Source organism: Protopterus annectens, chromosome 6.part0 (assembly GCF_019279795.1).
Source record: "Protopterus annectens isolate FY-2018-M chromosome 6.part0, PAN1.0, whole genome shotgun sequence".
NCBI lineage: Eukaryota > Metazoa > Chordata > Ceratodontiformes > Protopteridae > Protopterus > Protopterus annectens.
Window position 1 is genome coordinate 895,869,206 of NC_056737.1, and position 15,962 is coordinate 895,885,167.

The 15,962-nt window shown below is 37.0% G+C and overlaps 1 protein-coding gene across 1 annotated transcript in view; it reads left to right on the top strand.

The window, feature by feature from the left end:
- The window catches only part of LOC122803914 (vomeronasal type-2 receptor 26-like), a 228,963-nt gene that overhangs the window by 117,051 nt on the left and 95,950 nt on the right, over nt 1-15,962 (top strand). The window contains exon 5 of the mRNA XM_044073594.1: nt 7,307-7,430. Coding sequence (XP_043929529.1) covers nt 7,307-7,430 — 124 coding nt within the window. The remainder of the gene's footprint in view (nt 1-7,306; nt 7,431-15,962) is intronic.

The following is a 15,962-nucleotide window of genomic DNA, read 5'->3' on the forward strand; positions in this document are numbered from 1 at the left end:
CTTATATATGGGCTTGACCATGATGATCAAGTTTTCTTTTCTGATTTGTTTAGTACTATGAAAACTTTGAGGGGGGGTGTACATACTGAATTATTCTAGCAGAGCATGTTAATTTAGTACCCAACCCAGTAAGAGATCAAACTAACCCAAGTAATAAGACAGACATTAAACCACAAAGGACCTTATGATTACTAAGCAATGTAAGCATTATTTGATATATGGCACCTATCTGTTTTCTCCAGTGTCAGAAAAGTGATGTCATGTGATGATCAAAAGACAGTGCATATAACTTTGTAAACCCTGCTATGCAAGACAGAATATATGTTGTTACTGACATATTTGTGGTGGAGACATCTGTGAGTACTAATTTTAATATCTTCTATTTAGAATTAGAATTGCTGTAGGAAGATCTAGGCACGGAACTTTGGTTTATGGAGTTTATTTTTTCTGTATTCATCCTGTCTATTTATATTTCCTTAAGAAATAAGACACTTTGAAATCCTTTTAATATCCACAGGTAAAGTTCAGGTACACTTTTAATACCTACAAGTAAATTTAAGGTACACAAGTATAAAACTTTTACCCAGAGGGCTTCCTCAGGTGTATGAATCAACTTAGGTCAACCAGTGAATAGTTTAAAAGTATAAAAAGGTCACATGCACAAATAAATTGACAGTTAAAATTAAAAGAACAGTATGCTCTTAAAAAGATTATATGTAACAAGAAGTATGTGAAACGTAAAGGCTTGTAAAAATGTATAAACCTAATATAAAAATGGGCATAAAAAACATATATAAAGTTTATCAAAAGGCAGTTGGTTTACATATGAAATATACATATATTGCCACAACAAACATATTTATATAGACTCATGCCTCGTTATGAGTATAGGTTTAAGAGGGGCAATACCATGAAGCCCTGGCATGATATGAGCCTTAAACTTCAGAGTCCAGTTCAGTTCTTCTCTGTCAGTTCTGAGAACAATATTTTCACCTCTTATGTTTTTATATACAACTTCTAAAATCAGGAATTTAAAAATGTGGGTAGACCCCGTCTCCAGCTTCTGTTTGCTTAAGCATTAGTAACTACTTCTATTAATTTCTGAGACATGACTGGATATGTGGCCTTTAAGCCTCTGGTTTGTTTTACCTATATAATAGGAAGTGCAATGACTACATGTTGCTAGATACACCATACTTCTGGTGTTATAATTACCATAGGCTCTCATTTCAAAATTTGTGGATGTTACAGGTTGCATAATAATTTTTCTAGTGTCAGTGTACTTACAGAATACACAATTGCCACATTTATAACTGCCTTTTTTTCCATGTGTTGGATGAAAACCACAATCTAGGTTGTTCTCTATAGCATAATATGCCTTTTAAGTTCCTGTGTCTGTATGCAAATTTAGTTATGGTGAAATCTGAATTGGAGTATTTATTTCCACATGATTTTTTTTGAAAAATATCTGATTAAATATTATCATTTTATAGATTTAATTTTTTTATGTAAAGGTGGTATTCATTTAGTTGATCAATTTATACAAGATTTATAGCATAAAAGGTTTCAATTTAAATTTGAAGGATTACAGTTGGGTTCACAGATTAATTTTTTAGATTTGACATTAGGGGATTCTTCAGATGGGAGAGTTATCACTTCTGTTTACAGGAAGTTTAAGGAAGGCAGTGTATACTTGCATGGACCGAGCTGTCATCCTCATCATCTTGTTACTTCATTACCTTAAAGGGAATTTTTAAGACTTAGTAAGTTATGTACTCAGGATGTAGATTTTTTAATGAAGCATATAAAACTGTAGACATGTTTATAAGTAGGGATTATGTTATGAAGGATGTTTTATATTCTTTGCAGAGAGTTGTTGTTGCTAAAAGGAATGATTTTGCTGATGATGGAAAGAAAAACAAGGATGGACTCAAGATAACTAATGGAGAATATTGTAGGGGTAATAATAGGAACATGTACTATTATGATGGAAATAAGGCCTATAGGAATAATAGAGATATTTATTTTGTTACTATATGTAATGTTTTGAGTGAAAAAATAATTCAACTTTTAAAATACTATTGACCACTTTTATTGAAAGACAAACATTTAGTTAACATAATTAAACCTTACCCCTGTATCTCTTTTAAGAAGGGTCATAGTTTATCACATGTTTTAGTCCATATAAAATGTGTTTTTCCAAGTATAAATATTCAGGGGCAAGTAAAAGTCAAGTATGGCACGTACAGTTGTGGAAAATGCTCAGTATGCAATCAAGTGGTTAATAACTTTAATAAAATTAATGGGATTCATTTTAGTCTTAGGCAGCACTTTAGTTGTAATACTGAATGAATTGCCTATGCCTTATGCTCTTGTGATTCATTTTATATTGGAGAAAGCCAAAGGGCTTTTAAAATTAGGCTTCAAGAGCATATTGGTGACATCAAAACAGGCTGTTTAGAAAGCCCTCTGGGCTTACATTTTTAAGCAGTTTCAAGGAAGGAATGCAGCATCACTTATGAGCTGTATTTTGGAGCAGGTAGTGTTACATATAGGGGAATTGGTAATTGCTAAGGAAAACTTATGTAAAGAAGGTATGCATATTCTGAGGTTTAACACCCTGGCTCCAAAAGGGTTAAACAATGACTGTACTGTAAATATTTAATTAATTAAAGTGTTAATCAGGTGTTAATTTTTTATTTAGAATATTATTTAATGTGGTTGTTTGTTGAAATGAGCTGAAGTCCTTGAAGGCTATTTTGGCTGAGGTGCTAGAGACATTAAAATTCTTTTTATCTGCATTTCTTCTGTGGCTGTGGTATTTTATTATTTTGTGCCTTCTTTCTTGCTATTATTTCACTCTTTGTTGGTAGTGGTAGGCATAGGTTCATAGGTACTTACAAGATTATTGATCTGTGAGGATCTTAAGAACCATAACCTTGCACTCCCATAGTAATTGTTAGCCCTTATACTTTGCAATGAATATCCAAAGGCAGGACAAACAAGTATATGTTGGGTAATTATATGTTTTCCCTAGCCAGGATGACATGATGTGATAAACCAGGGTTGAATTTGTGGGTTATCTGTCTATTTTTCCATATTACATTTGAATAGAGTTATGAAAGTACTCAGCTTTACGGGGAGTAGAAGACAGTGGTTCCATAATAGTGGTATTCTCTGTGATGCATATCCATCACTCCATGTTTTATTAATTTTGCAAAAAAGATTTAGGTCCCTTGAGAGTGTATTTATGACACCATTGATTTGCAGATGTACAATATGTTTAACAGAATAGGGTCTGTTGAGCCGCTATATGAAAGGCAGAGGTGACCTTTCAGTAAACAGTATGATACAGAGAATAAACACAAGACTTTCAGATGGTCTGCTTAGTTTTTACAATTTGGGCCCTTGATTTTTTTTTTTGAGCGAGAAATCACTGTAGTCATTCTAGTTGTGAATAGATACGTACCAAAAAGGGCATTTTACTCAATGATCAGTCTTCCTTGCAGCTGGATGACATACCATTTGATATAAGCTATGCAATGGAAAAGGAGTTTCTTATAATAGTGGATATGTGGCAATCAAAGGACAGCTTACACATAGGTTCCCAGATCTATAACTGTGGGTTCAAATTTCAGAAAGGTATTTTCAATGTGATAGTTGCAAGGTGAGTCGTGAATGTCAAAATATATGATTATACATTTCTTGCCATTAAGTTTTGTTCTGTAGCTTTGACACTAACTATGTGCTTGGGACAGGACTTCTTGTAGGATCCTGGTGTCCTCTGGGGAGTTTATAGTAACATCAGTCATCTGCAGACTTGGATAGCCACAAACAATTAAACACTGATCTCTGAAAGGTAAATGTCAAAGATGAGTGTCCTAAGGACTGAACCCTGCAGCACCTCAGTAGTAACAGGTATTTTGGAAGAGGTAGAGAGGTCTACCCTCACTTACTGGGTTCTATTTGTGAGTCAGTTTGCTATCTAATGAGCTGCATAGGGGTTAGCAATTATTTAGGGGAGTTTATCTACAATATCACAGTGTAGGATGAAGATGAATGCCTTTGCAAGATCCAAATATACAGTGTGCACTGATACGCCATCATCCATTGCTCCAATGAATTGAGAATCTTAATCGGGTTGGGTTGAGAGTCTGTAGGTTACCTATATCCCTATTTTTAGTTCCATGATGCTCCATTCCCTAGCCTTGCAGATGAGACTGGTCAAGCTTGTGAGTTAATATTACTTGGGTTCATTGAAGCTCTACCTTTATGTAAGGGAATGACAGCTGCTGTCCTTCATTCTTCCAGCATAAAACCTATTTTGAGGCTAATATTGAATAGCCACTTTAGGGGGTCTGACAAATAATGTTTCAGGCTAAGTAGTAGACAGCGTATATTATCCAGCCCCATTGACATGGGGATGTAGATGCATGCATTTGATGCGATAATATTTGCTGAGGGTAAGGTTAGAACTGAATTTGTTGCACAGTAGACTGGCTACATCCTCTGGGTCTGAGTATATGATATCATTTATTATTGAAGGTTGTGCGTCAACACGGCATGTAAAAATCTACTGCCAATCATTAGCGGACCGGAGTTCCACTGTGGCGACGTCTAACCAGGAAAAGCCAAAAGACACAACAACAACAACAACAACATTAGCTTTGCACAGTGTTGGTCATTGTTCCTATGGTTTCTAATATATTTAGGAAGGCTTTGTGTTTATCTGTCACCAGGGTGACTATGTTTACCTCATACCTTGTTTTGGTTAATCAGGATCAGGAGTTCCTTGTTTAGTTTAGCAAGAGAATGTTTAGATTTCTGAGATTTACATTTATTTCTGCATGCAATGAGTGTTTTTTATTTCATTAAAGAGCCTGTTTAGATTAGGGTTCCACCACTGGTATTTATTTTTGAATTTATCATTGTATTTGTTACTGGGAGGGGGTGGACATGTCTTTTCAGCTATTTATATGTGAATACAGTTTGACAGTAAGGGATTCTGCATAAGTAATAAGATTTTTTTCAAAAGGGGGCTTTTGAATTTATCCAGGTCCTCACTCAGTTTTAGTAAATTAGCTTTTGCATAGTTTCTGAATACTGGATATTTGAAGATGCTTCAGGCTTCAGTCTTGCAAGGAATGTGACTGCCTATTGGTCTGATTTCACCAAGGAGATGGTTACAACTGGTGAGGGCTAAGCTGATCTATATTGATAAGGACTACTTCCAGGATTTTATCACCCCTAGATGGGGTGCAGGCAAACTGGTTCAAAAAGTTTCTACTGATGGAGTCCACACATTTCTAGGCATACATGGTTGAGGATGGCTATGTCTCTGAGTTTATGTATGGATAGTTGAAGTCCCTTAGAAGAATTGGGTTTAACCTAATACATAGGGACTCCATACTGGTTAGACAGGATGTATAGGCTGAGAGGCACATACAAGGGATCCTGTAGTTAGCTATGATGTGATAAGGGATTTTCTTCACAGAATGGTGGATGTGGAGGGGTTCCAGGTTATTATCTTGTCTAAGAAGTTTAGAGGTGAGACTTTTTCTTAAGAATATCAAGCTATCCCTACCTTTAGTGCATTAATCTAATGTGTTGGGCCTGTACAACTGATAGGCATTAAAGCTCTGCACTGATGTTCTCTATGATGATGCATATATCAGTGTTTTCCAAAGTAAGTAGTACTTACTGGGTGTGGAGAGGTTTTTTTTTGTCTCCAATTCCTTAATACTGTTCAGACTATGTTTTGTTATGTTGGAAGCTTTCAAATAAACTGAAGTGGTGACTAGTGTAGTGTGCAGTGCAAGTCTCCAAATCCAAGTAGGAATCCAAACAGAGATAAAACAAGCAAGTTTTTATTTACAAAATAAGATTTCCACTACTGTGTACTGAAGGCAGGGCGTCCCCACTGTAGAATTCCTTACATTGTTGGTCATGTGTTTTAAAGGGTAGGCAGTCATGTTTCCATATTGTTTTAAGTCTCTGGTAACTTTCTTTTGTTTTTGTTTAATAACATCTTCACACTTCCTGATCAAACAGTAAATCACTGTGAATTTTGTCATTTGTCATCATCATCAGCGGTTTCAGCTTTGATGAGTCATGGTAGAAATGGTAAATAGAGCTAGTTTGCTTATAAAAACATTGAGCAAACAAAAATACTGTTCCTTCTCTTATTCATTTTCAATGTAGGATTGTTTTTTATTATTCTCCAATGTACATTTCTACATCATTTCTTTTGTAGTATTGGCATTTTTTTACTGGAATACTTCTGTGAGTAACACGTGTTTATCTCTACATCTTTTGCTTAATAATGTCCAATTTGCAGGGATACTTTTGGACCTTCTTCAGTAAAAGTATTTTTAGTATAATTGGATCTTACTGTTCAATAACTTCTTACAGCCTGCTGTTTCCAGCTGTCTTCCCTCACTCAAGATGAAGACCTTATTTAGCTGCAGGTTCATCGATAAGAGGAATGTCTGGTAATAAGCTCACAGGATTACGGCCTAACTTGTTATCAAGCTGCTTCCTGTACCCATAACACAGGGTTTGATTCTTTCTATCTATGTTTGCCTACTGTGTGACTCTATGGAAGTCACTTAACCAGCCCGTTTGCCCAGGTCACCCCTCAAAACAGACATTTGTGTCCCCTTGTTTTTTCCTGTTAATAAATGATATTCCATTTCTTACACAGTAGGTACAGAATATGAAAGCAGTGTAATCAAGTGTTTTGGTTTTCTTGTGAATGTACAATATCAGAATATATTTTCTTGATGGGAATCACCTATATTGGTGCGAGTACATTAATGTGTTTTATATTCTGTTATATAGTAGAAAGGACACTAATTATATCAAGCCATCATATTTATAGTGATAATGCATAATTGTTTTGGCCACTACCACCTCTACTGACCTATAAAAACATCTTTTATTCAGACACAAACCTGCTCTTATACACACACACACACACACACACACACACACACACACACACATGTGTGCGCACACATGCACACACACACACACATGCATGCACACACACATACATACACACACACACACACACACACACACACACACACACACACACACACACACACACACACACACACGCGCACACACACACACACACACACACACACACACACACACACACACACACACACACACACACACACACACACACACACACACACACACACACACACACACACACTCACTGAATAGTGAGCATATGTTATCCCTGAAGTTTTTTTTTTTTCATTACAATAAAGGCATTGTTTTTTTTTTTTCTCAGGTACCCAAGTCTGTCTGTAGTGAGAGTTGCCCAATGGGACATAGAAAAGTTGCTCGTCAAGGGGAGCCAATATGTTGCTATGACTGTGCCCCTTGTTCTAAAGGAGAGATCTCTAATCAAACTGGTGAGTGAAAACATTAGCATTATTACTATTGTTTATAAGTATTCAGACATAAGTAATATACTAAGCTATGTGATAGTAAAGCAAGTGTTCTACTTAAAAAAAAATGCCTCAGTACCGGGTTGCAGCTATTTCATCTAAAAAGCAAAACAACCCCCCCCAAAAAAGCAACTTTTATGAAACTGACATGATTGCAAACATTGAAAGAAAGAAATGAATGAAATATGTGAGGAGTTTATCAGTCTTATACTGTTACCGATAGCATGTGTATAACAAAATGTCATTTATCAAAATGAGGTTTGGTAACAAACCAATTTGTCCAGGGACATCTTCGGGGAGGGGGGGGTAGGAAATATATTAGTGGGAGTTAAGAGGGAGAGGCGAGAGGGAAGGCTTAAATAGGAATGAAGGAAGATTTGAGGGAAATTAGGTAAGAGTAGGGAGAGGCTTAAGTGTTTATTTGCTAGTGTAACTGGGTAGGGAATCACATTTTGGCATGAACTTGCTACCCACCCCCCTTTTTTGGAATAGTGGGGATTGTGGTTATTTTATCAGTATGATTGCGGAGAAGAGGGACAGGCTTGCCCTCTTCTATTCCCCCTCTGGTGTTGGATGTTCATTTCAATGACTTAGGAAAGAAAAGTGAGCTGTTGGAGGCTGCTTGATAAATAAAATAAGCAAGCGGATAGGGTTGACACCTTTTCAAATGCCCAGACCAGGACATTTTTGTCACAAAAGTCAGATTTTACAGGGCAAAACATATCCACAGCCAGTACAAAGGGCAGAACTTCACTTTTTGGCCTAGATGAAAGCTTATTCTTATAGCATTTTAGTTGCTTATTCTGATTCTTAGCACATTTAGGTATTTCAGATACAGAATAACTTTTATGCAACTATTACATAAAATATAGGAAATATGTCTGTCCAGTGGCACCTGGGGACTTCAAATCAAAGGGGGGCTGCAGGAGCCAGCTGAATGGGTGGGGTCAAGGGGAAGGGGTGTGGCCAACCAGAACTGGGAGGAGCTATGCCCAAAACCACAAAAACTAACTTTAATTAAATACACTGCCCTGGGTGGCAAACCATCATTATGAGAGTCCAATCAAGACAAAAATAAGTGTAGAAGAATAAAAATATTTCAATGCATTGGCTGCATGACAGCTTACTTAATATCTAGATGGAAACAAAAGGTTGTGAGGCATGAAAAAATAAATTACTTTTTAAATACATTACTGGAATGCCAGTCAAAATCAAGTACAAGCAAAACCAGAAGCACTCAACTCAAACCACTTCTCCCTGCACTGCAGTTCTAATTATAATTTATATTCAGCTTTATTAAAGTGACAAGTAACATGCTGAAAGTAGAAATCTCTGTGATGCCCCCACTTGTAAAAGTGTTTCTTATCCAAAAAAGACCTGCTGCCTGACAACTATCTACTTGTTTCATGGGGAAAACATGTAAGTAAAAAATGAAAAGCAAACAAGAAACAAGCTCAAGATACATTGCTTAAAGGATTACTGTACATGTTATGGACCACATGATTGGCATTCTGTTTAGTTTACGGGTAAAGTCTGTAGATGTGATTGGAATTCTCCAACAAGTGTAATGAGCTTTTTAAAATAATGGAAGCCTATCCTGTCCTTTAATACCCAAGGCTTATACATTATCTAGTCAAGTATTCTCTGCATGGCAACAACAGAAAGGCTTTCAATGTTGGCAATTATTTAACAGTATGCTTATTAAAGCTTACTTGCATCTTATGATCTCAGACAAGCTTACATTATGGTCGTTAAAGCATTGCTACTTAAACACAGAGCAACAGGCACTTTGAGTAATAAGCATAAATCAACAGTACAAAAATATGACAGAAACCAGACCTTTCTGCAAAATCAAGGACAGATGAAAAGCCACTGTAGTACTTGTGTCTACCTTGGATGGGGGGGGACACACTGCACATTTACACTGCATAACTACTCCTTGCCTTGCTTGGACACATCCAGAGTCAGTACATGGTGGAGTGGGGTGCAACAAGTATGTCACAATTTGAAATGTCTCTGGCTAACTGTGATGGCCCTGACACATGTGTCATACCTCTCAACCTCAGAGCAAGAAATCTGGACAAAGCCATACACAGAAGTGGGACAAATGCCCACAAATAAGGACAATTTTTTAAATATTGCTCTAATAAACTTAGAAAGATAATAGAATAGGTCTTGCATTAGTATGACTTTTCTGAAGGGTATAAAATCTGAAACTCAAATGTCTGCCATTATTTTCTAACTTCAGTCTTTAGTGATTTGTCACTAATTTGCCAAAAAACACAATTTTATGAAAATGGACCAAATGTGATGCAAAAATATAAAATAGCCACACAATACAGCTGGGAACCTGTCAAAGAAGGGACACTTTAATATTAGTACTGCTAACTTGAGCAGCTGACAAAATAAAAGAATCTACATGCATTTCAAGTAATCTATAACATTGATTATTACAGTTATTTCTTAATTGTAAACCCTCCATGTTTTCTTCCAAAATTGCTATTTTGCGGAGGGATTATTAGGGGGAAGAGCAACATTTTAAGCCAAAATCGGAGACAGTTGAGAGGTTGGCTATGCCTAATTCTACAAAGCAATTTATTTGCATGTACCTCTCAACCTGTTAATGCAGTAAATCTGAACAAGGCCAAATATACTGGGGGAACATATAAACAGTACTAAAAATTGCTTGTATAAATTGAGACAGTTGATAGAATAACAGTTCTTACTTTAGCATGCATTTTTCTGAAGGTTATGAAGTCTGCAACTCAGTGTATCATTATTTAGTGACTTAATTTCTAAATGATTTGCCAGAAAACTACAAATTTTATAAAGAACAAACCAAAAATAAGAAGCAAAAATCTATTCATTCTTTGAAAATCTGGACAGTTGGGAGATGTAGTTCAGCTGGGCCTGTCTGAGTTTGCTGCCCTTCCCCTCTGACAAAATCACGGTTGAATGGAGCCTCTGCAGCCATTCCTATGAACCATTGCTTGGTTATTTCACTCCATTTACCATAAACACTAATGTGCATACTGCTTTACTTGTATGATGAGTTGGACTTCATTTGAAATTTTTATTTTGTATTTTACAGCACAAATACTAAGTCATCTACTAAACAAAGCAATGCAGTCTCACAATGAAAACTTAGCATTAAAACTTCTCTGCTCTTGAAACTCACATTCATTGAAACAGCATTGAAACCCACATTCAAAGAAAATACATTTTGCCAGTGGCAGATAAAGATTAATTTTGGGCTGTTTTCAAATCATAGGCCCCTTGCATATGAAACATACATGTGCTCTTTGATGCACCTTCCTCATTGTACTAAATTATATTCCTTGCACAATATATTACAGTTGTTAGAGGGCGTTTTAAATTTGTTTTGAACATTTTTCCAGTAAACAATGAAACAAAATGCATGCACCCATAATGACAAAACTGCCCAGTTCAGAACATTTATCATAAAAGTCTACTCAGACTTCTGCAGTCCACCATTATCAGTAAATATGCACAATTCTACAGTCCACCATTATCAGCAAATATGCACAATTCTACAGTCCATTATCAGTAAATATGCACAATTCTGCAGTCCATTATCAGTAAATATGCACAATTCTACAGTCCATTATCAGTAAATATGCACAATTCTGCAGTCCATTATCAGTAAATATGCACTATCTCAGAAGGAGTAAAAGTCATCTAAATAATTCCACATTAAAGAAATCTGTAACTAATGAAGAGGTTGCTGCTAGCAAACACCTTTATATTTCATGGTTTCATCGAAAAATAAAGTGCCTGTTGCCCCTCAGGAATAAATTGCCTATATTACATTAAAAAAATGATAAGCTAGTAATATTGCAAGAGGAAATGGATGGCAAACTGATAACGAACTCATAGTTAGTATCTTCACCAAGGAGAACATTCTCAGTACAGCAGCATCCACCCCTTGTGGGAGTAGAACCTACAGCCTTCTGCATCAAAGACAAGTACACAACTTGTTGTGCTATTAACAAGGCAAACCAGCTTCACTTAAGCAGCACTAAACTTCTGTTCCCCTGCAGCTCTCAGCTCCATACCTCTCAACCTGGAAACATCAAAAATCTGGACAAGGCCCATGAAAAATAGGTACAAATCTGTACGCTGATTAACATATAATTTGCATACATAATTATGCAACCCCACCCACTCTAGTGGAATTGTGGGATACCAACTTTCAAACGCAAACTGAAGAACAGACAACCAAAATATGGCCCCAGAGCTCAGACCTTGTAGTAAATAGTAACCATTTTTTTTAATGTGTAGCAATGAATGATCACTGGGAAGGGAGAAGAACCTTACATCTACAAAGAAAGTAGAAAGTGCCTGTTGCCCTTGAGGAATAACTTGCCTATGTTGCATTAAAAAAGTAATAAGCTAGTAATATTGCTGCAATAGGGAATGGATGGTAAACTGATAATAGGTTCATTATTTACTAGGCATCTCTGCCAAAGAGGACATTCTCAAAACTGCAGCATCCACCCCCTTTAAAAGTACAACACAGTACAGTATCAGCAGTCCATCTACATACTGAGGGAGTAGAACCCACAACCTTCTGCATCAAAAGCAAGTGTTCTACCTGTTGTGCTACTAACATAAACAGACTTGGTATAAGCAACACTACACTGCTCTCCCCCTGAAGAACTATGCAGCACAAGAAATCTGGAAAAAGCCAACATTTATTGAGGGGGGGGGGGTAAAGGCCCATAACAGGGGACATGTTTTAAACATTGCTTGTATAATCTTATAAAAGTTGCCAGAATAAAATGTTTTGCATTACCATGCGTTTTCTGAAAATAGGAAGACAAACTTAAATGGCTATCATTTAGTGAATTCATTTCTCACTAATTTGCTAGAAAACCACAAATATTAAGAGGAACATACCAAAGAAACATTGAAAACAAGTGGTGGTGTGGGTTTGGTTATACAACAAAACAGCATCCAGATTTTCCATTTTTAAACTATATGACAGCCACTCAGTTTATTCTAAAGTCAGATTGGCAGCAAATCTACTTTTACCCAGCTTATGCTAATACCTTGGTATTGTTAAACCTCGGTGTCTGAGCAAGGCCCTCAATAATGAGATTAAAGTGCATTACATACACAGTGTACATGGGCCTGTAATGTCATCTGAAAGCAGTGAAACTAAGAATACATTTTTAAAACAAACATCCATGGTGTAATAGGAATGATGTACTGCAAGGCAGTGTGGTTTGTGGTTGGATTTGCTCCCTTTAGCTAGAGTGTTTAGTCCATTAATATTTGTCCTCAGACCCAAATCACCCAAACCTTAACATAGAGGAGAAAATCCCACTGTAATTTCTGTCCTTATTAAAGATCACATCTACAATATACAATTTAAAAAATGTATACATGGAAGAAATGCAATGCCACAGCTGTATAGGACACTCGAGGTTAATATATGTGCAATGTTAATTTGTACTATTTTGTATAGTGTTAGAAAATGTTAATTAAATATTGTATATCTTGTAGCAGAGATTACTACAAAATGTGCTACTGTATTAAACAGGACTTGGTAAATGTGAAAAACACAGACTATTACAAAGCAGTGTACCCTTTTTGGGAGATTAGGACTACTTCAGCTTCAATCCAAAGAAAACATTCAGCATATACATTTCTGTCAAGTGAATTCCAATTGTCCACATTCCAATGGTATTTAAATTTTTGTGTCCAGCCAACAAAATTTTGATATAATACATTACTTGAAATAATAGAATTCCTGTCTAGAAGAAAAAAAAAAGAAAATTCAGAAAATGCATTATGGGCCATTGTAGTCAAGGATGATAGAAATTCAGGCTAACCTCGATCAATGCATGGATAAATGAAAGTAGTACTGCTATTGTTCCAGTGAACAAAAATATTTAGAATACTAACTCCATGACTAGAACATAACACAAAGTAGGAAAATATAGTAGCCAAAAGAATTCTGCAATAACCAGTAAGCACTATTTACATTCAAGAAGATAAAATACAGAACACACCCACCCTTATCTTCAGTAGCATTAATGGATGGCTGTTTAACTTTGCATCAAGGATAAAATACAGAACACACCCACCCCTACCTTCAGTCGCATTAACAGACAGCTATTTAACTTTGCATTAAGGATAAAATACAGAACCTGCATTAACGGCTAACTTTGAAGAAGAAAAAATACAAGACAGCTGTTAAACTAACTTTGCAGCAGCATTAAGGATAAAATACAGAACTTGCAGCAACAACGGACTTTCAAGAAGATAAAACACACACCTTCAGTAGCATTAATGGCTGTTAGACTAATTTTACAGCAGCAACGAACTTTCAAGAAGATACAGAACCCGCAGCAACATTAACGGACTTAGTCACACACACATTAACAGCTGTTTAAACTAACTTTGCAGCAGCATTAACGGACTGATAAACTAACTTTGCAACAGCATTAACAGACTTGGAAGAAGATAAAATGCAGAACCTGCAGCAGCATTAATGGACTAAGTCACACACACATCCTTCGGTAGCACTAATGGCTGTTAAACTAACTTTACAGCAGCATTAACGGACAGTTTAACTTTGCAGCAGCATTAACGGACTTACAAGAAGATAAAGCAGCAGCATTAATGGACACACTTTGCCAAATAAAATACAGTTCTTCTCGGACATGCACGCACCCCAGACACACACACCTTACCTGTAAATAATTCCCATCCCAAAGTCCCAAGCCAGCAGCGAAAACGGGTCGGCAGCAGATTTAAAGCAAAGTCCCAAGCCAGGCGACAGCACATTAAGTCCCAAGCCAACAATGAAAACAGCAGCAGCCAGCCCAGCAGATTTGACCTCAAAGCCAGCATTCTTCTCTCGGAAGCAGTTTCAGTCCAAAACAGCATTCTCTCAGCAGCAGCAACGTCTTCACTCTTCAGTTACTTTCAAATTCTTCTAGGCAAAGCACTTCCCGCCTGCTCACAGCCAGCCGGAAATGATGACGTGAGCTCCTTGAGCTCAATTCTGACTGGCTGGTAGTGCTGACGGAGCTGACATCATCACGCACGTGATGACATCAGCTCTGACAGCGCGAACATTAAAAAAATAAAAAAAGAAAAGGAAAGAAATCGGAAATGAAGGGGTGCCACTCGGGAATCGTGGCACCCCTTAATTTGGACCCCAAAACTCGGTAAAAAACGAGTAATTCAGGACGGTTGGGAGGTCTGCTCAGCTCCTTGTAAAATCTACTCAATACTCAACTTTGCAGCACAAGAAAACTGGAAAAAGCCAAAATGTATTGGGGGGGGGGGTCAAAAGCCCAAAAACCAGGTACACAAACATTGCTTGTATAATCTTGGAAAGTTGCTAGAACCATACATTTTACTGCCAAGCTCCCTGTGCAAAACAGAGCAACATACCACTACGCCAAATCAGCTGCTTTGTAAAAGAGGACGACTGAAACTTAAATGGCTATCATTTAGTGAATTCAGTTCTCACCATAGCTGTCAACCTCTTAGTACAAAACACCTGGACAAACCCAGTAATGAGGAATACAGCCCTCAAACATTCAGTGAATTCAGTTCTTGCCATAGCTGTCAACCTTAGCACAAAAGACCTGGACGAAGCCAATAATGAGGGAATGCAGTCCCAAAAATAGGGACAAATTTCAAATATTCATCTTATAAACTTAGAAAATTGCTAGAATAAAAGGTTGTGTTACGGTTGTGTTACTATGTATTTTCTGAAGAACATGAAGTCTGAAATTCAAATGCCTGTCAATTTTACTGCTGACAGAATAAAAACAATTTTCAGCAGAGACTCAGGGAGAAATACTGCAGACACATCTTTGTAAAATGACAGGGCACAAGAGCAAATCCACACAAACACAGGGAGGAGATGCAGACTCCACACAGAAGGCACCCCAGCCAAGAATCAAACCAGAAAACCTATAGCTGTGAGGCAACAATACTACCACTGCACCGTCAAATATGCAAGGACGTAAACATTCAGAAACCTGAAGTCTGAAATTCAAATGCCTGTCAATTTTATTTAACATTTGTTAATCAGGACAGTCTGACTTGGAACAAAAAAAAATTCAGCAGAGGCCCAGGAAGAAATAATGCAGACAAGTCTTTGTAACATGGGAGGACAAAAAAGCAAACCTACACAAACACAGGGAGAAGATAAAGACCCCACAAATAAGGCACCCCAGCCAAGAAGCAAACTTGAGAACCTGCAGCTGTGAGGCAACAATGCTACAACTGCCCCATCAAATATCAAGCATTACAACATTTACAAACCACAGATATTATGAGGAACAGATCAGATCAAATATGAGGCAAAAATCTGCAGTTTTTTTCACAAATGGTGGTGGGTAGGGAATTAAGGTCTTTAAAACCTGCATACAAGGTACAGGATTCAAGCCTGAGGTATTCCCTACCACACACACAAACACCTGTAGTAGCAAACCACAAAAACTAAAT